General features: G+C 48.8%; 1 protein-coding gene across 7 annotated transcripts in view; it reads right to left on the reverse strand.

The window, feature by feature from the left end:
* Positions 1-27,718, reverse strand: part of LOC135918744 (sodium channel protein PaFPC1-like) — an 81,907-nt gene that overhangs the window by 18,870 nt on the left and 35,319 nt on the right. For all 7 annotated transcript variants that reach the window (XM_070532105.1, XM_070532103.1, XM_065452408.1 and 4 more), the window contains 7 exons: positions 26,632-26,752; positions 23,799-23,966; positions 21,942-22,061; positions 18,796-19,056; positions 16,882-17,076; positions 15,631-15,785; positions 13,713-13,939 (listed from right to left, as the gene is read on the reverse strand). In XM_070532105.1, coding sequence (XP_070388206.1) covers positions 13,713-13,939; positions 15,631-15,785; positions 16,882-17,076; positions 18,796-19,056; positions 21,942-22,061; positions 23,799-23,966; positions 26,632-26,752 — 1,247 coding nt within the window. The remainder of the gene's footprint in view (positions 1-13,712; positions 13,940-15,630; positions 15,786-16,881; positions 17,077-18,795; positions 19,057-21,941; positions 22,062-23,798; positions 23,967-26,631; positions 26,753-27,718) is intronic.

Raw genomic sequence — 27,718 nt, forward strand, 5'->3', positions numbered from 1 at the left:
TTCAGCATGACAGAGCATTCTCGACAGGAAAGTAGCGAGCACATCGTTTTCAAGAAAGGAAACGTAAGCAAGACAGATGACGATTATTTTTGTGTGGTAGAGATACACCCCAAAGGGTGTAAACTTCTTTTAGAGTGAATCTATTTTATCAAGAGTAAAGTCTTTGTTCATAACGTTGCTGAATTGTGGGCTCAGTTATAAACTTAGTACTTGACAATAAAAACTGAACGACTGACAAGGCCAGAAAAACATTACCCCCATTATTTCCTTATAAAAATTTTCGTGTGAAAGGCGCCATTACTGTCTTCGTTGTGGAGAAGGCTGACTGATCAAGCACGTTCAACGAAAAAATGAATTTCGTGCGAGTAGTTGACCTTGGAATCTCGATTAGGCAGGTCTTGTTGTGTGTACAAGCATTCATTTTCCTTTTCCCGATCTTTTATCTCCGCTTGAAATCAGGCTACTTCGCCTCCACAAACAGAGAGGGTTCTTCGAATATCGCGCCCTATGTGTCTCTGGATGAGTGGGCGAATGATCTAAACGCTATGAGCCACGGCAGTGTATCGAGTCAGTTCGTATTCGTTCTCTGTACTGTCTGGGTCAACGGATTTAGCTACATTGTTATTTTTTATTGCTGCCAGAATTGATGGCTCAGCTGCCCTTTATTCTTCCGTTAAGAATGAACGAATACGGACAAATTGTAGAGCAACAACAACAACAACAACAACAACAACAACAACAACAATGACGACGACGACGACGATCGTCGTGGGAATGTCTAAAATGTACAAATGCGCCCCTCTCTTGTTAAGTGAAATATGATGTGGGGCGCCTGTCAGTCCAGCCACGCCGTTTATGCGTATACCTGCTGTTGCACGGAACTTGCTATAGGCGACGTAGTCGTCATTGCAGTCTTATCACAGTATATTAAAGCCACCGTGTGCTTTCCGGATCGCGGGCGGAAATCGGCTGGCGCTCTGCCATCAGTCGCTGTCGTGCTCAGGCTTCGTTTACAAAGCTCTAATGTGCGCTGATAATCGGAGATCGATTTTTCATGAATCATGGCATATTGCTCACGAGGAGCACTACTGGAAGCTGAAGCCAAACCGGCTGTAACAGAAAGTGGCGAGACGCGTTAAAAATAACCGTGCATTGTGCGTCAGCAGGCAGAGGAAATGCACGTGATCAGCCCAAATGATCTCCTCTGTTCATTTGGCGTGTGCCCCGAACGAAGCCATAAAAATTCCTATTTTATTTTTATTCTTTTGCGGAGTAACTGTACAGACTTTATCTAAATGTCTTCCCCCTAGCATTATCGAAGAAGAGGCACGGTTCGTCGCTTTTTTTTTCTTTTTTTTTGTAAAACGATCGATAAGAGAATACGTTTGTCCCCCATACATCCGAAGCCTGTATGGATGGTTGCAACGTTACATGGAAAGTCACCCACGAAGGTAGCGTTCTATCAGCTTTAGTAAGCGCGCCTATGCGAAAGAATGAGCGCGTACATGAGCTATGAAGTGGCTCGGCCTATAGACTGACATCGATGTCTGCTCCTGCAAATAGGTGCCTGCTGCCGTGCAATCGCTCTTAGCGACTTTCTCTCGAGGCCCCCGTTAAAAGGTCTGCTTCGTGCACCATCTCGTCTAACCTTGATAAACTTAAGACGCTGATGTAATACCCTTATGTAATGCATATGATGACGATGATTATGATGACGACGACGGCTGCGGTGGTCAGCGTCGGCAACGACCAGCTCTAGCATTTTTGTGCAAAGAATCAATCGCTCTCAATTACCGTCATAGTTGAAGTAGTAACATAGCGCGACAAAAACGCGGGAACAAGAAAGGTAGACGAAGACAAGCAGAAAATTATGGACAAATTATAGAAAACCAACTAGCGCAACAATCAACTCTTCTAGAATACCGTCATAGCTTCGTAAGAATCGTAGCATCATAAACACGTCAAATCGTCATGAGGGTAAATTACCATCCGAATGCGTGCGGCGAAAAAAAAATTGTCCTTCATTGCCCCCTATTTCAATTCACTCCTCTCCTATATTATGCATTCCATCCTGGACCCCCGATAAAGGAAACGCGAGACCTACATATGGGAGACGAGATGCAGCCTCCTTGATTTCCTGATAGGTCGTAGGATATCGGTGGACAAAGCGGTGACGCGCAGCTCCTGTCCAGTGGATTCGGCTCTGAGATTTTGAGCCTGCGCGCGGTGCGCGGGCGAAGTTCGGCCGCACCTATGGGAGTTTGCCATTGGTAGGCGGCGAAAAAGAATTTAAAAATGGCGATGCCGTGTTTGCAAGTGAATCATGAATTACCGTTGCATGGTTGTACTTTGGCCGTAACGTTTGCTTGAGTTCCCCCCCCCCCTCCTTCCAGCGTTTCAAAAAAAGAGAGAAAAGAACAGAAATAATATCAAGAAAGAAAATCACTGAGCGGACTTCCGACCACTAGATACAAGTGGTCCACGCCCAAACAAAATCCACGCCCAAGCGGTGGTAACAGAAACAGGTTTCGAAGGCTATGCTTTTGCCAACTGCGCGCACCAAAAGCAATTGCGGAGCCGGAAACACGTCATAGACGCCATGTTCGTTAACATCACCCATTCGGACGTGGCTGTCGGTCGGTTCATTTCACCTCGTCCGCGCCGTTGTATCTAAAGCGACGTCGCGCGCGTGCAGTGGAGCGATTTCGCCTTCATTGCGCTGCAATTTCCGGTCGAACGGCCCCGCATCGGTCTGCGTGATGGGTTGACGCCCTTCATGCGCGGCTGTTCTGTGAAGTATTAAAGAGACTGGCGCACCGAGGGCGTGTGCCCTGGGTTTCGCGTGTTCGAAGCACCACAAGCAACAGAGCGGACCATCGCGCTTAACGCTCGTTGAACCAAACATGCGCGTTAATGTCCGGGGAAATGTTCCCATCGCGCAACGCGGCAGAAGAAAGGTCGCACGTGAATGGCTATTGCCGCTGTTAGATCTGCATATTAAAGAGCGAATGCGGCAAAAAGAAACAAAATTATCGCTGGTAGGAAGGTGTGCGGCGTGTTACTTTCATGACGCACACGCATCGAAAGAAAGAGGGAGAGAGAGAGAGAGAAAGAAAAAAGGAAACGTGCAGAAACATCTCCACTGACCGGAGCAATGAATACAATTTATTGATAGGAAAGACAGAGAGGTCGACCTGAGCTAGTGCGCTCTAGTCTGCTACTCTGCACTGGGGAAGAGGGAAGGGGAGGGAAAGTATTGGGATGGATGATGACGATGACCGGAGCATGTGTCCAAGTTTGTATAGCATCACGCTTGCGCCAGAATTCACCATCACAACCGCTTTTTCTTTTTTTTTTCACATTCTGTAGGAAATCCACAGACGTTCTCCTGTGACTTCTATGACAGTGACAACGTGTGAACAGATCGACTCATATATCTTGTCTGGTTTTGTCCGTAGACTTCTTGTAAATTATTTGTCCGCAAATTATTGGCCGATCAATGCCTCATAACGACTTTTTTTCATGGCAGTCCATTACCTTTACATATTTACAGATGCAAGCATATGCTCTCTAGCCCTTCGGCAAATATTCCCACATTTTCTATGTCACCAGCCTCGGTGGTGCGTTGTCACGAGTCGTTTCAAAGTGTGCTTAAATCACGCGCTCTTTCCAACAAGTTACGGAACAATATTTTTGCTTGAAAAGTCCAATTTATGCTAATAAGTTTCAAGGAGTCGTTTACTTCTCGGAACTTTCTAATCCTTATTACAAAACTTACGAGCTCTAAATTTGTTGTCCGGGCATTGGAAACACCAACGTGGTGTTTTTAAGAAGGGGAAAAAAAGCAAGGATTCAACGCACTTACAGAGCACATAGTTAATGAATCAGCTATAGCAGAACGCCTTTGTCACAACGAATAATATGAGTCCGCCACTCGCCCTGTTCTCCGACTAATTCTAATTTGGACGACGCTGCACACTTTGAACCAAACAGAGGGCAATCAACCCACGACCGCTGCGCCACCTGGTGCATACATAAAACGACGACAGACGTCTGTCCAAGCCCTTGTGAACAGAGAAGCCGTGCGAATCCCAAAAATAGTGATCTTTCACTTTTGAAAGAATCGCAAGACTTGTCAAGAACTTGCTCGCTACAACCCCAACCTATGGCAATTTCCACTTGGTCTGAAGAATTGCCACTTACTTTTTCAACGCTCCTGTTCTGCTCGTGCTCCTGATGATGATGAATCAACATTTATTGTGCCCGAAATAAATCGGTGGTGCACGCAGGCACCAGACGTGGTGGTTCCCCAGTTACGGGACCCAAGCAGCGCCTGGCCCCTGTCCGTCAGTGCGAGCTGAATCGGTAGGGCGGGGCTGGATGGTCTCCCATCGCTCAAGGGATTGGGGATTGGATTAAATTCAGATCACCTTGGATACGATGAGTAAACCAAATACATTTTGAAATGATGTAGCTTATTCCGTATCGATGCGCCGGTCTTTCTAATAATTCGCCTTATCCGCGATCAATCCTTGGCGTATCCTGCGGCCGCCTTTGACGGGTGACCGCACCTGAAAGTTGGCTGTCTAACAATAGCAGTTTTGGGGGGAAGAAGCCTTCAGTTCGTGCAACTGTTTACATAAGTAACTCAAATACAATAAAGGGCACCAACCACCTTAAGTTTGCACTGTGGGGCTCTATGAAGGTGTGGCGATAAGCCCGCTCCTATTTCCTCCGAAAACCTTGTACATAACCTCCATCTTGAAAGGTTGTCTGTGTAAATGACACAATCTTTTGTACGATGTTGAAAGAAACTGAAGAGACGAAATTAGAGCATTGGAGAAAACCTCTAGAGGATAGACGTTTGAGAATCCAGTTTTATAACGGGGTACATGACGTGCAGCTGTGGGGGAAGGAAGGAACTTGGGGCGGGCGTGGCGGAACACGAATAAAGCCAAACGAGTCAGGCCAACACGTGATCGTTACGTCAGAGCGCGTGGTAGGTTTTAGTGCTCCCGCTCTGCAGGCAGAAGCACGTCTGAGCGGTGGAACAAGTTCTTGTCGATTGAAAACTACCGGGAACGAGTCTATGAGGTCACGTGTTGTGCAGACGTTTCGAGTGAAAAAGCGAAGGGAATGGCTTCACGGAGAGTTTGGCCTGCCAAGACTGGCTGCACATAACGTAACGATCCCTTCTAGTGCATTTCCTTCCTCCATGCATGTATGAAAGACAAGAAGTCATTCCAGTGAATGCCTAAAATTGGATGACATGGCGCTGAGTAGAGCGACTTGATTCAAGAATTAAAGCCCAGCAGTCGACGAAACAGCATCGCCTATGGAGAGAGAGAGAGAGAGAGAGAGAGAGAGAGAGAGACAGAGAGACGTCTGCTGAATACAGACAAAACGGAAGACTTCGAAGGTTGTTCCCGGCTGTTGTGTGAAACATAAGGATACCGTCTAAGAAAGGCAAGGTTTTCAAGACAGTGATACGACCAGAAATTTCGCAGGGGGGACGAAAATATTTCCACAAAGAATGTGATGCAAGTGATATGATACAGCTAAGAAATTCTGTATTACACCCGCCGCTTCGCACCTCACGCCGTCTTTTCAACTCCTTAAGTTTGCAGCGCATACATGGCTCCACAAACTCATTTAATAAATCTTTTTTACCCAGCTCCATTACATTGTGGAATGACTTACCCGATTCCATAGTTACTGAAATAGAACCTAATAAATTCAGGCACTTATTAACAACACATTTCAAGAGCTGAGTTATTTTGCCGTGTTTTTGAATGTGTATGCGTGTTTTGTTTTGTTTCCAAGTTGTTCTTTCCAAGTTGCTTTTTTGTTTTGTTTCCAAGTTGTTTGTATCCAAGTTGTTGATGCTACTAAATGATGTTAATGTTGAACATGTATCCTGCACTCTGTATTGCTTTTTGTTGTTACCGACCATTGCATATGTAACGACTGCTCCCCCCCCTTATGTAATGCCCTAATCTAAGGGCCTTTAAGGGTAAATAAATGATGATGATGATGAAAAAAATTAGGATGTTGGGATGGATGTACGGAAGTTCAACGAAAGGCAGACAGCGGAACGACTGCATTCCAGGCACAGTCAATGTCGCAGATATTGTTACAAAATGTTCAAGAGGCGAATGTAAATTTTCATTCCTTCCTTCCTTCCTTCCTTCATTCATTCATTCATTCATTCATTCATTCATTCATTCATTCATTCATTCATTCATTCATTCATTCATTCATTCATTCATTCATTCATTCATTCATTGAGCTATGTCGTTTGAGGTTTCGACATAAGGAACGAGTTATTAAAGATCCCACAGGAATTGGCTCCGAATTACTTTCTGCCTCCTCGAATCCTTCAAGGTGTAGCCAAAGCTCAGTGTATAGTGTTTGCTTTATCCTTCCCCCATCATCGTCATACGGCCGCCAAATCAAGAACCGAATCGCCTTCCTCAGCCGCCGTTCGCCACAGCTTCCTTGCCACCGCGGCAAGTAGATGCGCCGTTATTATAAATGCGAGAACTTAATATGCAGAAAGTCAGAAGAGAAGCACCAAAGTTATCGCCGCGCAGAGCACGTGGTAGCTGACGTCGTCCGTTGAACTTGGCCCCATTCTGCCGCCGGGTCGGCTTCGCCTGAGAGCCGCCGAGCGGCAGCTGGTTTGCCTAAGGGCGTGCCGCGCCAGCGCGGGACAGGCGTTAATAACGGTCCGCGCAACGCGACGCGTCAGCTGGGAGTCGTGTACAGTTTTACTTTCGCTCATTGGGCGAACGTGATCGCCGAGCTCTCTCTCGGAAATTGCTGAGCGCGTGGGGCGACGTGACCCGGATGTAATGACGGGCTCTTATCTGGAAGACTGAGCGTTTGCAATATTGCGACTACTTTATAACCGCCGCTCGCTATGAATATAAATGATCGGGTTACAAGGACGAAAAGTCGCGAGGCCGGAAGGCCGCCCGCCCGCCCCTGTTTGACGTCGTGCGATCCGAGCACATTATCGGTTTCGAAGACGACGGCTGCGTTGACTTTAAAACGTAGCCGGCGAGCGTGCGCACGTGTGTGCTTGGGGGGGGGGGGGGGGGGGGGGGAGTGATGGCTGCTTGTAGGTGTGCATGAGTTTATGTCAGTATGCGTGGGGACCAAGGCGCAAGTGGAATGACGATAGCACTTATTGAACACATCAAGAAATGCGCAACACATACACAACGCTTCAGTTAAGTTTTGAGTGCACCACGAGTGTCTTACGTCGAACCGAATCTCGTAGAAAAACTATTACGTTACAGGTCCCACTTACAGCGCGAGCTATTCTATGTGATTTGTGGTTGTAGATGTCGACATTGGCGATTGAATTGGCGATTGAAGTAGATGTGCCTATAGCTCAAGAGGATATCGGGCATTTCTATTGAAAATACGCCTTGTTAGGCACTTCGACTTACGTATCGCCACAATGGTTCACGCGGTTTCAATAGACATCCATCAGAAGCTGGGCACTTCGAATGATAGGTGTGCAAGATTTCGTTGCACTCTTCTATTCCTTGAATTAAGTAGGCTCAGGTTTATCCTTCTCACATCGCTGCTTAGAAAGCTTACACAGCGCATCCGCCTGATTTAGTGTTTGAGTTTCTGTACTGCTCGCTAAGCGGGTTAGTGCAATAAACAAAAACTGTGCAAGAATAAAGTTCTTCCTTCGTAGTGCATAAACAGTGAACGAATTTACATGCTGTATACAATGAAAGTAAACATTCGTACGCATAGGCGTTAGTTGTATAGCGTATAATCCCCCGATTCTCAGATACTTCGCTTCGCATCAGATTCCAATAGGTGCGTTGCATGTGCGTAACTTTTTTGTTGTTGTTGTTCTAAATAACATTCGTATTTACGTAACTCCTCATCGTATTCCTTATTGTTCGTATGCCTGCCGCACCGGTATACGTCGGGCGGACGATTTCTCCGCTCTTTCTGTTTTTCTCCGTTGCGTTTTGAGAGGCTAGAGTAAAAAAAAAGGCAGCAGCAACCATCTCACGATGACTGTCGCCGTTAACGCGCTAGCATTGATTCAGCATAGCGACACAACGTATTGAAACCATTGAAACGAGTTATGCATGAGGCGCGTACTGCAGCGGGACTCCTCTTTTGTGCTTCCCTAGCAACACTCGGTGTCATACAGAGCTGCCGCCGCAGAGCCTGCTGATGGCCTCCGAAGTGCATGGCACGCCGGGGCGTGTAAACGCCGAGGAACGCGTCATGCGGTAACCAGGCTCCTCTTTCGCGCTTCTTTCTGGACACGCTGCACCATCTAGTGGCACTGCCGCGAAGTCTACGCGAAGCCTGGCGCGCCGGTGCCTGCGAACACTGAAAATTGTTCCCTTGCTTGGCCGCACACTCCATGGCACATACTCAGTGACCTAAGTTGACCAGAATTTGATAGAGCATTGGAATATACCCAGTGCACTCGTGGTGCTTCTGCTAATGCGTCGGGTTACTGTTCTCGAGGAACCCTTATGAAGTGACCGAAAGTGGCGTCAAAACGTTCAATGAAGAGCGGCTAACACCTAATGGCACCTACCCAGTGACCCAAGCTGGCATTAAAGGGTTTCTTCGAACACCACTACTTACCCAGTCCCGCGTGTACAGTGAGCCATGTCGGCGTGAAAGAGGTTCGTTGAAGAGCGGCACCTGTGTTCGCACTGCCACGTACTCAGTGACCCAAGTTGGCCCGATGGTTGGTTTGGAACCCTGTTACCTCAGCAAAGCAGCCCGATACGCTACCCATTCGGTTACTGACTACCCAGTAACTAAGGTAGGCGGGAAAACGGTTAGATACAGACATACAAACGTACAAACATACTGTTGCGGATGATTGTGTGTTTATTTACAGATGAAGGCTGGTAGAGCTGATCGATAGGAAAGATAGCCATTGAAATGGTGCCGCTCGCTCCAGGAAGCGCCGTCGACCTCTTCCTCTTCAACCTCTATTTCTCGCCGCGTTACAATCCCCGTTTCGCAGACGAATCCCGTTGGGAGAGTCACTGTTCAGTGACGGGATAATAGCGCTTAAGACGCGCAACAAGTGCAAGTTGTGTGTTGCCAAACAACCGACCTGTACACAAGAGGCGTGCGACCACATAAGTTAGGTCACTCGAACGGTCTCAAACGACGAACGGGCCAACATATATTGCGACAGAAACTTTCGGTACGATCCGCGTCTGCGCTGTGGGGTCCAAAGCCACACTAAATCGCCTTTGTCAAAAGAAACTGGTTAATGAGTTCTGTCATACCAATGGTTAGAGCAGTCTTGCAATGCCACCGTGCGAAGACGCGCTATCCGGCGGGCTTCTTCGGCAAGGCAGAGCGTCGGCGATTGAATCGTCGGTATGTGGAGAAAACGGTAGGATGGTGTCACGGAAGGTCCGTGGCTATCGGATATAAAGAAGGTAGAAAGGGCTATATAGTCAGTTATTTCATGATTCGCTGTGTCATACGAATATGTGATGAATGACAAGACGTCGTCCCAGCTCTTGTGGTCAGAGGACACGTAGTATATGGCCAGCATGTTTGTCAGCGTTCGGTTAGTCCCTCCAGCAAGACTGTTGGTCTGTGGACGATACGGCGTTGAGCGCCGGAAACGTGCACCGTACAGACTAAGCAACTATTCTACAGCGTCGGCGACGAACTGCCTACCGCGGTCACCTGTGATCACGCGAGGTGTGCCAAGAGGTAGAATAACGAAACGCAACAAGTTATAACGCAAGCAACTGTGGACGAGAGTAATGCTGCTTCTGCGTACCGAATAAGATGGTCAAAGAGGCGATGACCTATCCGTTGTTGTTCTATAACCGTGGAAAGGGGTCCAGGAGGTCGATAACAACTTGTTCAAAGGGTGTATGCGGAGGAATCAGTGGGTGGAGAAGGCCTGATGGAGCGCTTCAAGGTCGCTTGTGACGTTGGCATTGATAACAGCTGGCCACGTATCGCTTTCTTGTGTGACGAATCTGTGGCCAGTAAAAGCACTCCTGGACACGCCGCAGCGTGCGGGCGAATACCAGATGTCCGAATGTCGGGTCATCATGCACGGCACGCAGCACGTCACTTCGAAGACATTTCTGGCACAACGAGGAGGAAGCGATTGCCCCTCGCGATGCGGAATAGTTAGTTTTTTTTTTTTTTGCAGCCAGCTGTCACGTATTGAAAACCTGGCTTTGGGAGTGTGGCTTTGGGAGTGTGGGACACGACAAGTGGAGGTTCCAAGCTTATGTCGTTACACTGTTATTGGTGGAAAGAGGTAACACCGGGAAATTCAAGAACAATAACAGCTAGACAGTTAGACTTCGAATAGACTAGACAGCTGGACTTCGACGACCGTACAGTCATCGAAGCTGTCTTCATCAAGGTCTGTTGTTGCCAATGATAGGCGAAAAGGGCAATCGACGTCAGCATGATGGCGGCGACTCCTGTAAGTTACCAGAGTCGTATTCTTGAATTCCTAAAGACCATCGTGCCAGACGACCAGACGGATCTCGAAGACTTATAAGCCAACACAAATAATGGCAATCGGTGATCTTGAATGGGCGACCGTAAATGTGCGTATGACAGCGAAATTTCTGTACAGCAAAAACACCCGCGAGACATTCTTGCTCCGTGACAGCGTAATTTCGCTCAGAATTGCAGAGACAACGACTGGCATATGCAACAACGCGTTCTGCGTCATTGTATCTTCGCACAAGCACTGCTCCAATGCCGATCCCGATTCAGCTGCCACCGGGCTCAAAGACTCTTGGGTAACTTTTTTCTCTAACATCTCTTGCACTTGCTCAGCCATAATCTTCCGTTCCGATGAAGCCACTCGAGAAGGCTTCTTCCGGATAGGGTGAGCTGAGCTGGTGTCCATCCGATGGCGAGCGCTCGAAGATGGAAAAGTGGTACGGTTTCCACCTTAGAAGAAGCCGAATAAGAAGCATGCCGGGATAGAACTTGTGCCAAGGCAGCACGTTCATGTGAACACAGGGACTTGCTGACCATGCTCTGAATTTTGGGTATAAGGGGACAGACAGGTTGTATCGAGGTTGTTTCTTTGAGAAATTCGTCTCGTTGCTGATGACCGTAACGGAACTATACGTGTCGTCGTCGAAGACTGCGAGCTTCGTGTGTTTGGGAAATAGTACGGACACGGCAAAACGGTTTAGTGCAAGAAGGACATGCTTCCATTGGTCATGGGCACAACGCTACAAGGCACCAACACGTCCTTCTTAGCGCAAAAATCAGTGAGTGGTTGCACCATGGCGTCAAATGAACCACCGGTATAAGCAGAGGCAATGGCAGGAACAGACGCTAGCGAATATGGAGGCAGCATCGCCTCATCAGCAATAGCAAATGTATTTTGTTGACGTGCTCGTTCATCAACTATTTCTGGGACAAAGACGCTGCAGACAAAACGCTCATTAGAACCGCAATCAACAGATGTCCCACCTGTTTGCAAAAAGTCAGTGCGTGCACTGTTAACCAAAAATTCAGTTAAGGAACACTTCTCAGCCAGTAACACAATCGCAGCTCAAACACCAAGGGGACGAAGCATATCGTTGCTTACACCACAGACTCTAATATTACTCTCCAAGGAAAACATCACGTTACGACGAAGGTGGTTCTTGAAAGAAATGCTCATAACAGATATAGCCCTAGTGGCCGCACGCCATCAATTAACACCTCCACTTTCCTTCACAGCACTGTAACCGGCAGGGGCATCTGTGCCGTATCGTTTCCGGCGACCTCACATCCAACGGTCGTGCCAGCTAGTATCCGCCAGTGGTGATGACAATGAACTTCGCAGCGGCGAGGGAGAGCGACGCTGGCGTGAAGGCGGAGTCAAGCTGCGATCGGAAACAGGAGAACTGCTGCGGTGATCGTGTCATATGGAACCTTGTTGCGGAAGGTCGCCGCAAATGATCCTTGAGACCACGAATGGCCGAAGTTTCAACTGTCGGGCCAAGATGACATCGATGGTGGTTCGTATCTCCTTGGCGTTTGGCGACGCTGGTGACAGAAGCGACATATATGCCCAGGGGTACCGCAGCTGCAACGCAAAGGAGGCTGGCGGTCGACGTCGTACCCTTGAAAGGAGATGTTAGGACGCTCGACCGATAAGATCGCCCGTTTGGTTCCGGGTGCTCAGTGGACGAGGGACGCGGAGATCCGGAAGTATGGCGGTAACTAGTCGTCTGGTGGTAATTACGTTTCAGCCTTGATGGTGGCCTCACGCAGTGGTATTCCGCACCTGTTGCAGCAATGGACAGAGGAGCCAATGTGGGACGGTAAAACTGCTGAGCACCATGGAATCCTATGTCGTTGGTCATTTCTGCGTGTCGACTCAGCTCCTCCCGCACGATCTGGCGAATAGTAGATGCGAGATCGAGTGATGTGAAGTCGTCTACGCTAGCAACAGTCGTAACATTTGCAAGCCGGCCGAACTTCGGTGTGATACGCCGCCTCTTGGGGGTCTCGAAAGTGCGGCAATGACGCATTACGTCGGCGACTGAGTTGAGGCTCTCCTTGCCATAAAAACCTTCGGCGATTCCCTTCAAGAATGAGCCAACGTTGTCTAACGTGAGAAGATTGGCTGTTTTGCAGAGCTTCAATATGCGGCTTTTATATGCGTTGTGAACGTCTCGACTGGAACTTGGGATCTTTAAAGCAGATTCTGTTCTGCCTGCTTCTTGGCGACGGAATCGCCGAAACGCTCTTTGATTTCAGACGATAAGCGATCCCATGATGTAAGCGTATCCTCGTGATTATCGAACTACATGAGCGCCGTGTCCGTCAAAAAAACACAACGTTCGAGAGCTGGCCTCCTCTGTCCCAATGTTAGCAGCTACTCACCCATTACTAGTGGGTGAGCCACTGGTCCACGTCCTCGCCGGACTTGCCTGATAAATATCGAGCCTCTATCAGGCTCTGGCGTTGCCAGGAACCAGCCACCACTGAAATTGGTACCGAAAAGGTCGCTGGAGCTGGTACAGTCCGGGTGTCGTCTTCATCACGTGACATCTCGACCACCAGCGGTAATGAAGGCAATCCAGCAAAGCGGCGGCTTCGGCGAATATAAGGTGGTTGAAGGATCGTGTTGGCATGGTCGAGTTAGCCCGCAACCTCCACCAAAACTGCTACGGGTGACTGTGTGTTTATTTACAGATAAAGGCTGGCAGAGATGGTCGATCGGGAAGCTAGCCGTTGAAATGGTGCCACTTGCCACAGGAACCGTCGTCGCCCTCTTCTTCTTCTTCAGTCTTTTTCTCGCCACGTTACAATACAACCACACATAGATAGAGAGCGTCCTAAAAGGGCTTGAAGTTCCCAGAGAACGCCAACGCAATAAAAAATTCGGGCAGAACTCATCGACGATGACTATTCAAGTATGCGAATAGCCGAAACGCGTCATGTATAAGGCGTGTACTGCATCCAGGCTCCTCACTCCCGCTTCCCTCTAGACACGCTGCGCCATCTAGCGGCGTCTCCGCGAAGTCCGCGCAGACCCCGAGGTACATACCCAGTGACCCAGGTTGGCGACAAAGGTATTCACTGAAAAGCTGCACGTACCCAGTGGCATATCGGATCGGTTATATAGCTAGATAGCCGGAAAGAAAACCGATCTGGCTAATTCCAAGAATGCCGTTCGCATGAAAGCCGTGCGAGCCACTAACCGAGTAGGGAGAGGACAAGCGCGCACAGCTCGAACTGGTTCCACTTGACGGCGAAGAAGGCGGCTCCCGTGGCGGCGGCTCGCAGCAGCAGCTCGGCGGCGTGCCCCACCAGGAAGACGAGGTGCGCGCGGCCCAGCGCCGCCCGCTGCCGCTCGTTCCACTCGTAGCGCTCCGAGGCCAGCAGCATGCCGTTGAGCAGCGCCAACGCCGCGGACGCCACAGCCAGCCTGCGCGCACGCGAACGCGACAGAAGCGGGTCGAGTTGATCGATCGATCGATCGATCGATCGATTGATTGATTGATTGATTGATTGATTGATTGATTGATTGATTGATTGATTGATTGATTGATTGACTTTATGTGGTTCGGTTACGTTAGGTTGCGTCAGAAGCGTCAGATTAAAGGTCCATGTAAATGGTGTCTGGTTCCGTGCGAGTTCGCCGTGCCAAAGCCGGAATGAAGGCTGACAGATGAAAACACAGTGCGTCATAAATCGCTGCAACCAAACAAGAGGACTCTTCTTCGTCAGAGCAGCAACTTCCCTGCCAAGGAAAGCAGGAACGCTGCCAAGGAAAGCAGTTGCTGCCCCGACGAAAACACGTCCTTTTGTCGAAACGTTGGCTGCGCGAACATTCATTATTGGAGCAGTGCTGATCACATCGGACAGGCCAGTTCGGCACACAAGTACAAAGAGGTAGTTAATTATTATTTAATTACTTCAATAAGTTATCCGGTATTAAGCGCCAAAAACCACGATATGATTGTGAGTCACGCCGAATGGGAGACTCTGGATTAATATTGACTACTCTTTAAAGTGCAAGCTGTGGCAACAGCTCCCACATAATTTCCAGGCCTACGCACCAGCTGCTATGAAGCCATCCACGAAGACAGGGATTCTCATTGCAGATCACGCTTTCTTTCTTTCTCCAGCATTTGCCACCATTATGAACAGGAGCCTTGTGGAGCTATTCCAGTATTAAATTAATTCATTGGACAACGTTAATTATCAAATTAATAAGTGATCAAATTAATTTTACTCTAGTATACAGGTCACTGGTTGCGTACAGGGGAAAAAACAACTATGAGGCTTGAAAGTGTCTGCACCCCGAACATTCAGAAACAGACCAAGCGAAGAATGCAGGAGGCGAGCAAAACAGATATACGTAAGTAAGGTGTTTTAATTCATTGTCCACCGATGAGGCTGAGCTACTGATGGTTTTCAGTGCAGATGTTTGTTTCCGGTTTATGCTCTACGTGGACTATGGACGCATCGCACTGTTTCGGGAAAAACGAACCTCCAGCCGATATATGTGCATTATATTAGTCAAACAGAACTACATGAAGAATCCAATACCGCCTGTTCGTTTCAAGTGATTTAGTCGGACACCTCTATGTTCAACCTGTCATTCGAAAACGCTGAATATTCGCAGACACCCTCTGTTCCTCGGGGATGATTAGTTGCTTGCCCGGCCACTCCAGCACATTCGATCGGACGCCGGTAGTGTCTCGTTACTAGTCTCTTATTTCAAGAATCATCGAGCACCATTGCTAAAGCACGCCGACTACTTCACTCGAGGAGCAGCACTGCCCTCCGCTTCGTGTCAGATATCAAATACATAGAGGGACATTTCTCCGTGCGCGTTCTCGAAGACGAATGTCCAATCGATACGCGCTTCGATGTTTACTCGGCTCGATTCGATTATCGGTTTGCATGACATTATTATTAACATTGTCATTGTTCGCCGTTAACCGACAATAAAGGTCCAGCTTGAGTTCCCCAGCTTACTGGGACCCCACGCCATGTGCGAAGCAAGATGCGGCAGACATGTTTTTTTTTTTTCTAATGGTGGATAAATTTGATTCGACAGTTTGAATACAGAAAATGCGACCGACAGAGGCCGGACGTTGTCTCACTCACTCCTTGCTGGCGGCCACGTCGTAGAGAAATCCTCGGACCCTGCCGGCCGGCCTGGCCACCAAGCTGACGGGCCTCTGGGCGAGCAGGCGGCGGAGAGAACGCGCGTACCGGCGCTGACTCTCGCTTGCCGTGGGCTCCGAGTGGACCTCCTCCAGCTGCGGCACGCGCGCGTGACGCGTTCCTCATCCGCGGGCAGTGAGCCTCCGTGATATCGTTGTCGACACCCGTTCCGGCTCAAATAGACGGTGGGTCACACTTCGTACATTGCTTTGTCAACGTTTGTGACGCGAAGAACTAACGTACACAAACGGAGCTCTTTCTTTCTGTCCAATTGCTCTTTCTTCTTACGTTTCGCGTCACACACGCTGAAAGCTAAGTGTAACGGTCACGCGTAGCGAAAACAGCATCGGCGCTGTAATGGCTAGTGACACCCACGCAAAGCTGCGGCTGCTTTCTGCTCAACCTTTCGGCCTGCTACGAGACTTCCCGAGGCCAATCAAGACGTCGTCTATAGCATAACCAAGAACTAGCGCGCCAGTACACGGTATACAGAAGCAGCAAACACGACTATAACAAAAGGGAGCGGGTAGCAGGTTATGAAAGATGTACCAGGATGAAAGACGTGTCAGGTATGAAAGTTTCGCTAATTAACTTTTTTGAGTGACACGGCACATATTGTCATTTACGGATAGCAGCCAGTGACGTATAAAGTCATTTCCACTTGGAACGAATTCTGAAGATGACATTAATTTCGAGGTATGCGTTCCCAAAGTTTGCGGCGAAATGCACTGGTGTTCCAGTAATTTTTGAGCTTCAATGCATAGAAATGCGTTTCGTTAAGAAAAAGTAAGTGGAACAACAGTGAAATTTTAGCGCAAGTTTGAAAGCGCTTATCTCAAAAGTGGCACTAGTTTCGAAATTCGTTTCAATTTAAGTTAAATTACTGGCTTATATCGTATATCGCGATACGTGCTCTAAAGAAACTACTTACAAACTTTAGTACAATTTTGTTAATCAGCCAATTGTGCATTTAGACTTTCAGTGCGAGTAATGTCTGCCTCCTCGAGTAATCCATCTCAACGAATACACTCGTGCTATATTCCACAGGCGGCATTTAAAGATTGTGTAAACGTTAGAACAAAGAAATAAATAAGAAACATGACGGAAGGTACATATGTATGCATCACATACGCATAATTTCGGGCGGAATGTATTTTCGGCGAGCAGCAAAAAAAAAAAAAAAAAACTAGCCTGTCGCTTCTTGGCGTAGAAGTTGTCGATGACGACGCCGACGAACAGGTTGAACACGAGGAAGGCGCCGATGACGAGGAAGATGGCGAAGTAGATCAGCGACCAGGGGTTGGCCTCCCGACGGGGCTGCAGGTCGACGCCCTCGATGTCCAGCACGTTCTCGATCACCTCGATCCAGCCCTCGAAGGTCGCCACCTGCGCGGGAAACCCAACCATCGGCGCGCATGTCGAAACACTGGGCGAACCACCGAGGCGAGAGGTCACGGCAGGCCCAAGGAAATCGGCCCAGCCACTGACTTTGCCAACAACTTTTGGCGAACTTTCACGTTTCCTAGGTGACACGGGCCTGGACTCACGCCTGTGATACCAGTTGTGTATAGTGTCCTTCACCTCGTTCCTCCCATTATCATTCCCCACTGTGACACTTTTTCTTCCCCTCTTCCCCTTCCCTTTCGTAGAGTAGCTGGCCAGATGCTCCATTATCCGGCCGACCTCTCTACATTTTCCAATCATTAAAATACTTCTTCTTCTTCTTTGGCGAATGTGTTCCTGTTTTTAGCGGCACTACAGCAGATACAGCACTATACGGGCAATCATTTTCAAGTTATACGGAATTTTTTTAAAATCGCACGTGGCAGATGGCATGATTCTTGTCCTCGGGCTGCAGGGTTATTCAAGAGGTGGATATTACTAGCCCGGAAAATCGAAACACATGTTCAACTAATTGACAACAATTCCCCAAATAACTTCTTAACAATTACTTAACGGCACATATCGCAATTTGCGGATGTAGACGGTGAGATCGCAAGACGTGTCCACTTGAAGTTAAGCAACCTCCAGGATGACACCAGTTTCTAGATATCATTTCCCAAAGTGCGGGACGAAATACATGGGTGTTCCAGATACTTTAGTGCTCCAATGTATAAAAGATCGTTTTGGTAAAAAATAAAGTGCAACAACTGTGCATTTTTACGCCGAGTTTGATGGCGCATATCTGTTGTCTTTCTGGAAATGCTTGCCAATTGGATACGCCTTGCAAGCTCACCGGCTACAATTCATAAATTGCAATGTGTGCCACAAAGTAATGAAGAATTAGTGAGCTTGTTTAATTAGTTAAACATGTGTCTTGATTTCTCGTGCAAGTAATGTCCGCCTCTCTGAATAATATAGCTCAAAGACTAGAATTACGTTATCTGCAACACGCGATATTTAAAAAAGAAAATCTGGATAACTTAAAAGTGATCACACCGTAGACTGTGATGCCTGGCGCTACCGCGATGGCGAAACAAAAGGCTGACAACCAGTAATGTCAACGTGCTGTGCAGGAGGGCAAAAAAAATTAAATTATTGGGTTTTACGTGCCAAAACCACTTTCTGATTATGAGGCACGCCGTAGTGAGGGACTGCGGAAATTTAGACCACCTGGGGTTCTTTAACGTGCACCTAAATCTAAGTACACGGGTGTTTTCGCATATCGCCCCCATCGAAATGCGGCCGCCGTGGCCGGGATTCGATCCCGCGACCTCGTGCTCAGCAGCCCAACGCCATAGCCACTGAGCAACCACGGCGGGTTGGGGGAGGGCAAAGAGTCAGCTTATTTTATTGGTGACATGACAGCAGCTCCAGGGCACTCGCACCCAAGCACACTTGACACACGTGCCCACGCCCATCAAAGACAATATACGCGCATAACACAGATAACGCAGACAAACCGCACACCCGTAACAGTTACGCACACAAGGCACACACTCGCGCACGCATACGCATTGCCCCCAGCACACACATGCACACAAGACAGGCAGAACAATAAAGCTGAAGAGGCCGACGCCGAGTCCCCCTAGATTTACAGCTCGAGATTACAGCGCGCGCGCGCGCATTAGGTGTCGTGCAGGCTGGTTCGTCCGCCACCCGCACCTGGAGCAGCGCGAGCGACGCTTCGGCCAGGTTGTCGAAGTTGACGTTCTCGTTGGTCCAGGAGAAGCCCAGCATGTGACAGGTGGCGCGGTCGGGCACCAGGTCGGGGTCGAGCGGCTGCCCCCTGGCGTCCACGCAGTGCCACAGGCGGCCCGCGAACATGCTGACGCCCACCACGCCGAAGATGATCCATATGAAGGCGCACACCACGAGCACGTTGCCGATGGACGGCACCGACGAGGCCAGCGCGTCCACTAGGAGCTGCGCGCGACCAATTCACGACCATATATACTTGCCGTTGCTTTCCACGGGGACTCATCTTTTTACGCCTATGAACTTCTATATAATACTGTTTTGAACAGGGTGTCGAAAGGAACCCGAACCGATAGTTTCGGAACGTGCCTGAACCCTAACCGAACCTGAACCGAGAGGATGATAGTGGTTACCAGTTCGGAACGAACCGGTTTAAGCGTATAAGCGGCAATGGGTGCTCGGTAGTTTGCACGATTGTTCGAGTAACTACTTATTCAACAGGCCGGATGTTACGACCCACAAGTGTGCGAGAATGGGGATAGAGGACGGGAATGCGCTGGTAACTACGGCCAGCTCGGCAGAGACACTCGTACTTCTTATGTTACCATTATCACGCGCCGCTGGTGTTCTGTCACAGTGTAGACACTTTCTTCCAGAGCAAGATATAAGCTCCAGATTTACCACGCGCTTTTTTTTTCTACCCGTATAAATTATTGCCTATTAGTTTGGGGCGCCACAACTGTACGTAACGTAAATACAATTCACCTATCGCGAAAGAGATTTCTTCGGTACATATATCGCAAACGTCCCGCGCAACCGTAGTACGGATACAATGTTCTCTCGTTATGAAATAAATGTTCGATTGTCGTTTACTATCAGTTACTTACTTGCAAATGAATCCTTTCGGGTGTTTATTAAAAGTGTGTCTAACATGCGCATACAACACAGTGACGCATGTCGCCGCAGCGCCGACAAGTGGCTCGTTATTTGCCGGCGCACGGTCTGCATGATTTCTGCAGTCACTAAGGTTTACACTGCCGTCTTTGCTCAATAAACATGCAAAAATAGATGTCGGCATTGCTGCGCTCACCAAAAAAGAGATACGTGAATTTTTTTCTAACTCTCTAGCTTAACAATTTTATATTATGATGTTCTATCCCGATTAGAATGTTTATTAACTTTGAGCATAGAGTTCGTTGTTACTTGTGTCATGTGCACACGCGTTGCTTTGCACGTTTTGACCAACCATTAAAACTCAGAATAAATGCATGCATTGATTGCATTCGTTGTATTTGTACTACTTACTTATATTTTTGTGTTTCATATTATTATGTATAATAATTTCACTACTGTAAATCTGGCAGTTCTTTCTAAACTGGACAGTGAAACCGTTGCCATGTGCATGGGCCCTAAGGCACTTTCAAGCGGTTTCCTACTGCTTTTCGTCTGAGGGGCCACCAATTGCCGTTGGAAATAAAGAATTGATTGATTGATTGATTGATTGATTGATTGATTGATTGATTGATTGATTGATTGATTGATTGATTGATTGATTGATTGATTGATTGATTGATTGATTGATTGATTGATTGATTGATTGATTGATGTCGGCGATGCCAGTTGTGTTCCGCGGTCGGAAAGCAGTTTCAGGGGCTCCGCGGAATCAATGTTTCTGGCGATGATCCCCATTCGGCCATTAGGTCAACTTGTTACTAAAGCTAGACGAACGAGATAAACACGGAGAGCGGAATGGACGATGTCCTCGAGGAGGGATACCATCGAGTTCAGCTGCATGACTTATCGTAACCAAACACTGCTGCCGCTAACGAATGTCGTCACCTCCTCAGTCAGCGGTAAACACGGCTGTAAAAGGCACTCTAAATCTGCTTTTGTTACGTGTCATGGTACAACGCACGTTTAGTGCTCAGCCAAGCAGAGTCCAACGCTCTTCGGGTTGTAGAAATTATTCGTGTGCGCTCGATGGCCATTCGTCGTTCAAAAACATCAATGCCTTCACCAGCTTCTAAGTAAGCAGCAAACTGAGTGAAATGTATAATGATGGCTTCTTTACTTGCTACAGACTAGAAGTTTGAAGTTGTAATTTGTATAATACAATGTGAATTCGCGCTGTCTTCTACAACATAGATCGCACGCCGCAGTTCGCTCACCAGCAGTCCTGCAGCACAAACCTGAAGCAAAACTAAAATTTACTGACTGCTTCAGTCGAAGTAACGAGTGTGAAAGGTACGCAGACTTTGCGTTGACGCAGGGATTCTCGCTTACTGCCTCTGTATTTAATAGGTACATGAAAATTTCCCAGTGTCTGCATGATCCATTCGTAATTTTCTGTCTCCTCATGATGAAACTTGCATGCGCCATGCGGACAAGCCGACAGTACTTTGCATCATATCGCCATGGGGCAGGATAAAATTAACTCCGCCGAAACAGTTTGCGAACCAGTTCAGTGTTGCCAAGCGGTTCGTGAACAGTTACAGATTTTTATTTCTCCGAACCAGAATTGAACCGGAACACAATCGGAGCACGTTGGACACCAACCGAACCAGTAATTATTTATGTTAGGCATCCTTGTTTTGGGAACGCTGGCTGCGTGCTTTCTTCACGATAGAAGAAAGGCTGTTTGTCCTAAGTGAACAGCCGGCGTCGGAAGCTACCACGCACGGAGGTTCACTGTAGCAGCTGCGACCTGATGACGACCACGAGCACTTTACATGACTGCGTTACACTCGGCGAGTCTGTCTGCTGTTCAATATTGACAAGCTGTTCATGTTTGTACTATATTGACCTCCTTATCGATTTACTGAGCCAGTACTGATGTAGTTAGCAAACGACTGGCTACCGAATCGATCGATCGATCGATTGATTGATCGATTGATCGATTGATTGATTGGTCGATCGATTGATTGATTGATTGATTGATTGATTGATTGATTGATTGATTGATTGATTGATTGATTGATTGATTGATTGATCATATAAGGTAGTTTAGCGCTTGGATCACCCCATTCAACAGCCGAACCAATCTACTGCTCGGGTTCATTGATCCATAGATTAATAGCTCATTCTTTGACGAACGACAAGAGGAGAATGCCCACCTTCATCCCGGGCAAGAGAGACACGATTCGCACGGGTCTCAGCGCCCTGGTGGCGCGCAGCACGTTGATCACCGAGCCCTGCACTCCGATCACGGCCAGAACCTCGTAGAGCAGCGATGTCTGCAAACAAATTGCGAACAGTTATACGGCGTACGCCAACTAATGCTGCCTCATCTCGCCATAAGCCCATAACGATGACTCTGCTGTGGAGTTACGACTACATTCCTCTATACGCTAAACCGGACATCGGCCAAGGCAAAATTATTGCAGGCAAATTCCGCAATGGACCCCAAGCAGGCGACACGTCCGCTTCCATTTTCCATTTTCCTCGTTATTTCTACATCTGAATTAAAAACTACAGTTAGTTTCTCATGCGCTTTTCTTGGCTTCATAATTTGTTGACTTCATGCGGCTGTTACGCTGTGGCTAACGAACATCGGGCCCCTCGGTTACTCTTCGTCTCGCTCAACACAGTAACTTGCCATTCGTGTTCACAGTAAGGCCCCTCATGAGACCACGGCAAGAACGTTGTCGAAAGGAAAAGTAAGTTATGCAGGGTCTTATGGCGCAAGAGCAACTGAGGCTATGATGAATCAAAAAAAGGAAAGGGTGACCCGAGGACACGTTCCGCATTGTAACTCGAATGCATCAGAGGCAAGACCCCAATGAAGGATTTTGAGTACCAGTTCGCCAATTACATACATATATTGAAAGCCATCTTTTTACGGCACGGAGCCCCACGTGTCCTTCTGTGTGACCGCAGCAGGACCTTTCTGTCTAAACTTCTCGACGATGTTCTCCGTGCGTCCAATACCACCCATTAAAGGACTTCCAGCTACCCCCCTCAACCTAATGGCCTCACAGAGCGCTTTCATCGCACGCTATCCAACGTGATATCAATGTACATCAACCCTGACCACACCAATTGAGATGTCATTCTACCATTCGTCACTTTCGCATACAACACGGCCGTCCAACGCACTACGGGGTACTCGCCCTTTTTCCTCGTGTGTGGTCGTCAACCGATCACTATCCACGACGTTTCTTCCTTCGGTATCCCCGTGCCCTCGTCCGCATCCATGTGTGAGCAGTTCGTTTCGCACACCGCCGTAAATGGCCCAAGTGATGCCTCGGTCTGCCCATCAGCACAGCTTGATCGACCAGCTGTTGGCTTTGATCTCAAATATCCAACAGCACAGCCATGACTTCAGGAGTCGTTGGTGGTCCTTTGCAGATTATTGTGTTCGTCTCAATTTGACGGCGACAAGATGGGCCCTCGTGCTTTCAAAGTGACGCCGGAGCTTTGGTTGTACTCTTGACTTGTGAATTACGGTTATGATGTTTATCTTTCAAGCATTGCCCATAAAAGCCCGCTAAAGCTTTTTTCCGCTTTTAGGAGTACAAAGAGCGAGCTGTTAACAGAAGATGGGCTTTGGAAGGTTTTGGGCGAGAAAGTAAACTCGAAATCAGTGTCTCAGCAAAACGGTCCGACGTTCGACGGGTAGACCGAAATTTGTCAAGGCACTCTAGTCGCTCACGACGAGTTAGTTATGCTAGATGGATAGCATCGCGGTCAAGTTATGATGACGCCGAACTCGGTAACTTATTCAAACCTCGTGGTTTGTCTGGTGTCATCGTCATGAAGCCGCCAGGTTAAACCATTCAAACCTGAGACATCAGGTATAACGAGACCACCTAAACAAAAATAGACCCATCCGCGATACGTATAAGTAGACCTCTCTAGTGCTTCATTTTTTTTCATCCACTGAGTGACTGAATTTCCACGTTCGGCTCTGCGCAACGCGAGGTCTCCGTGTGGCCGACATCCGGCGCACGTACGGAAATGGCGGCGCGTACCGACTGCACGATGAAGTCAAGCAGGTGCCATCCCGAAGAGAAGTAGGCGTGGGGGCCCTTCGCGACCAGCACCAGGGCAACGTCCACGCTCAGCAGCACGGTGAGCAGCGCACTCGCCAGCTCCAGCCGGCCACGCACCATGGCCGTGCTCTGGCCCCCTTCGAGGCACTGCGTGCGCGTCCGCCGAAACACAAAGCACTCGCTTAGCAATTTGCAAGCACTACAGCAAGTTAAAATGACCAAGCACCTAAACGCGTAGCCAGTGCCTCTGACATTGGCGTGATGAAGGTTCTGGTTCGATCTTTTGGGACTACACAACGTGTTAATACATGGCTGGGTGTGTTACCATGCCACGTCGCACACCCAGGCAACCCGCATAGGATAAGTCCTCACGTGTCTTAATGCGCGAAGGAAGGAAGGAAAAAGTGGAGAAGGAAAGGCAGGGAGGTTAACCAGTTTAGCTAAACCGGTTTGCTACCCTACACATGGGAGAGAGAGCTGGGGAGGAGAGAGAGAGAGCACATAACACAGCACACACATCGTCAGTTACAGTCCGTCACTCTTGTGCGGTACGTGACATCACTGTCACAGCAGCTTGTCCAAACCCGTCTCTTTCAAAAACCGAAGTAGTCCTTTCGTCGCTTTCAGCTGCGATGTCTCCTGTCGGCGATATGTGAAAATAGTTGCAACTAGCATTCTTTGCCCGTACTAGGCACTTTGCGTTCCTGTCCAGCCTAGTTTCGGGATTCTTAAATAAGAAATACGTAACCGATGGCCCGATGGGATTCGAACCAGCTTTTCGCAGCGTTAGAGACTCCGATACTCTACCCATTAGATTGCAGAGGCATGCGCACTTCTTCCGTGTCAGCTAGCGCTTTCAAACGATGACGCGTGCGTCACATCCGATCAAGAAGGCTAGAGAGAGATAGAGAGAGAGAGAGTTCCTATTAAGCCACAGACGGAAACATAATTTTCAGCCTGACTACAGTTGTTCACGTGCCTTACGTCGCACAGCAAGTTGCCCGAAGGCTCATTCACACCGGTGGCTTGAGGAGATCGCGCGGCCATTTGCGACTGTCGACCAAAAAGCGGCTGAAGGTGACCGATGCTCACACCGGCAAGTGGGACCAGCCAGTCGCCATCTGCTCGCAATTGAATTGCCACGTAAAAATACCAGATGCGCAGGAACAGGCGTCCTGTTCCTGCGCATCTGGTGTTGGTTCAACAGTTTTGCGGTCGAGCGACTGAAAAATCTAGCAGCGAGTGACTGGCCCAGAAGTTCCCTTTCATTCCCTCCTGTCAGCTAGCGCTTTCAGACACCACGCGAAATTATAGGCTTGTTCGATTCAGAAAAAGGTTCACGGCACCTCAAACGAAAAAGTGCAGGAGGTGCCGGGCTGCACCCACCCGCTGCAAGGTTCAAGGGTGCAGTGCACCGCGGCGGCACCTTGCATTGCACCCCGTTTAATCGAGCACGGGGGTGCAGGGTGCACTGCTGCACCTCGGGGAATCGAGGGTCTAGGTGTAGTGCACCGTGAACAGGTGCAGAAGGTGCAGAGAAACTTGGCTGAATGGAATAGACCTTATAGCGCCATCCCGATTTACTTATGTCGGAACTGAACGGGTAGTACATTTTTTCGCCGGAGTCGAACAAAGCAATCGAAGCGCCATCGTCTTCGCTATCGTCGTCATGCCACCGTAATCACCGCCAAGTCATCATTGTGCCGTCGCCGTAACTCACGCTCTCCTCACACACACAGAATCAATCCATTTACACGGACTTGTTGCGCCATCTCGTAACACTTTGCGGAACGTCAAACGATGCTAGTTAGCCAGATACATACAAAATGCTTCGCATAGCATTTATCTTTACGGTACAAGAGTTTCGCATAATTTTTCTTTCGTTTAGTGCGAGTTTCAAATTATTTTCGAAACACGTTATTTCCTAAGCGCAGCAGCTCGAGTGAGTCAAAGACGTGGCTTTCTCTTCGCCATTCTAAAGTTGCTATACGCTTAAAAGCTCTCGTAATTCTGCTAGATCTCATTGATTTTTGATGCAAGAGCATCAAATGGCCCACTGAGCGAAAAAGCCGGCGTCTGTAGCAGCGGAACGGCACCGAAATTCCCATTGGCTGCCACGTCACGTCATGAGCGCGCTTCGACGGAGCACAGCGACCGAGACGGTGCTGCATGAGGGGAGAGAGTATCGCCGCGACGCCACGTCACGAGCGTGCCTCGATTGAGCAGATGCGGCGACGCGACCCCGCGGATCGAGACGGGTTGTCGTCGGCGAGGCAGTCGCGTGACGCGCGCGTGCTAGTGCCGCCGTTTTGCCCTCGGAACCCGACGCGCGGTTCGTATCTCTCTCTCTCTCTCTCTCTCTCTCTCTCTCTCTCTCTCTCTCTCTCAAAGTCTCTAGGCTTAGCTGCTGCGCTGCCTGCCCGCCTTGGTCGCCGCTGCTGCTTCCTCGGTCTCTCGTCGCGCAGAACGTCGGTGGCATGCGGCGTTGGCACCGCAGGCTGCTGTTGCTTTCCGGCTCGGGCAGCCCGTACCACTATAGTGCATCACTCGCAGCGCAAAACTCGAAGGTCCGCTCAGCGGCATTCAACTGGACGTTACTGCTTGTGCATTCACAACTCAGAGGTGCTTATGTGTCCCCAATTTGTTTTGTGTATTTCTGTGTATCTGCGTGCGTGCGTGCGTGTGCATGTTGTGTGTGCGTGTGTGTACGCATCCACTGGCGCGCACAACAGTGTATGCGGTTACCGCAGGATGCACGCTCAACCGTCAGTGTAAAGCGAGCATGCCCCGCTTGCAGATGCGGAGCCCTCACCAGCACGATGCTGCTGAGCACAATGAGAAGGGCCACGAGGAGCCTGAACGCGCGGTGGCCGGTCAGGACTTCGGCTCGGTGCTGCGCCGCAAGCCACGCGTTCCTCGCCCAGCCGGGGGTCCTGGGCACAAAGACGAAGCACGCACCGCCTTTCCCGATCCAAACAGCGTAATAAATTACGAAGAGGAATGGTTTACGCAAGTGTGCCATTCCGGAAGTGTACTCCGGAAATTTGGACCACCCTGGGTTCTTTAACGTGCACCTAAATCTAAGCACACGGATGTTTTCGCGTTTCGTACCCATCGAAATGCGGCCGCCGTGGCCGGCATTCGATCTCACGACCTCGTGCTTAGCAGCCCAACAGCAGAGACGCGAACAAAATGACCAGCGTTTCCGCGTATGTTGCTGAAATACGCTCAGTCTGACAGCCTATGTGCCAGAAGCAGAAAAATGTGGTTTGACAGAGGCGTTTTCTTTTCTTTTTTATACAAGAGCATGCGGAATGTTCGCCGCGGAAACAGAAATGAGAGAAAAATAAGATCTAGCACACCGTTATATCCACAACCCAATATGCACCTTGTACCGACCAAGGGGCGCTGCGAAGCCATCATTATGTATCACCCCAACACTAGCCGGAACCGGTCGCTAGGGATGTGAAGAAGATGAGGCGACAATAATAACCACAAGGATCAACGCTCCATCGCTGGTCTCGGTGTTACGCACCCGTATAGTTTTCCCGAGCTTCAACTTCGGGAATGCTCGCTCTTCTAAGCTCGATTGCAAACGCCCAGTCATGCAGGGAATGCGACATTTTCAGATTTCGAGCACCGCTGCTCCGTGATCAACGATCGTAGGTGTCACGGCTTATGTTTATCACGCCCCTCCTACTTTTTCTCCGACACTCTCTATAGGCTGTGTCCTGGCGCAGCTGTCAACTGTGGAACGGTTCAGCGCAATGTGCTTGGCGCCAACTTCCGCTCAATATTAAAAATTACATCGTTACAATCATTCAATAATACGTAAATAATAAAAAATAATACAACCATTCCGTTTGACATCTACACAACAATACGGGCGTAACAGGCGG

This window comes from Dermacentor albipictus, chromosome 1 (genome assembly GCF_038994185.2).
Source record: "Dermacentor albipictus isolate Rhodes 1998 colony chromosome 1, USDA_Dalb.pri_finalv2, whole genome shotgun sequence".
NCBI classification, from domain to species: domain Eukaryota; kingdom Metazoa; phylum Arthropoda; class Arachnida; order Ixodida; family Ixodidae; genus Dermacentor; species Dermacentor albipictus.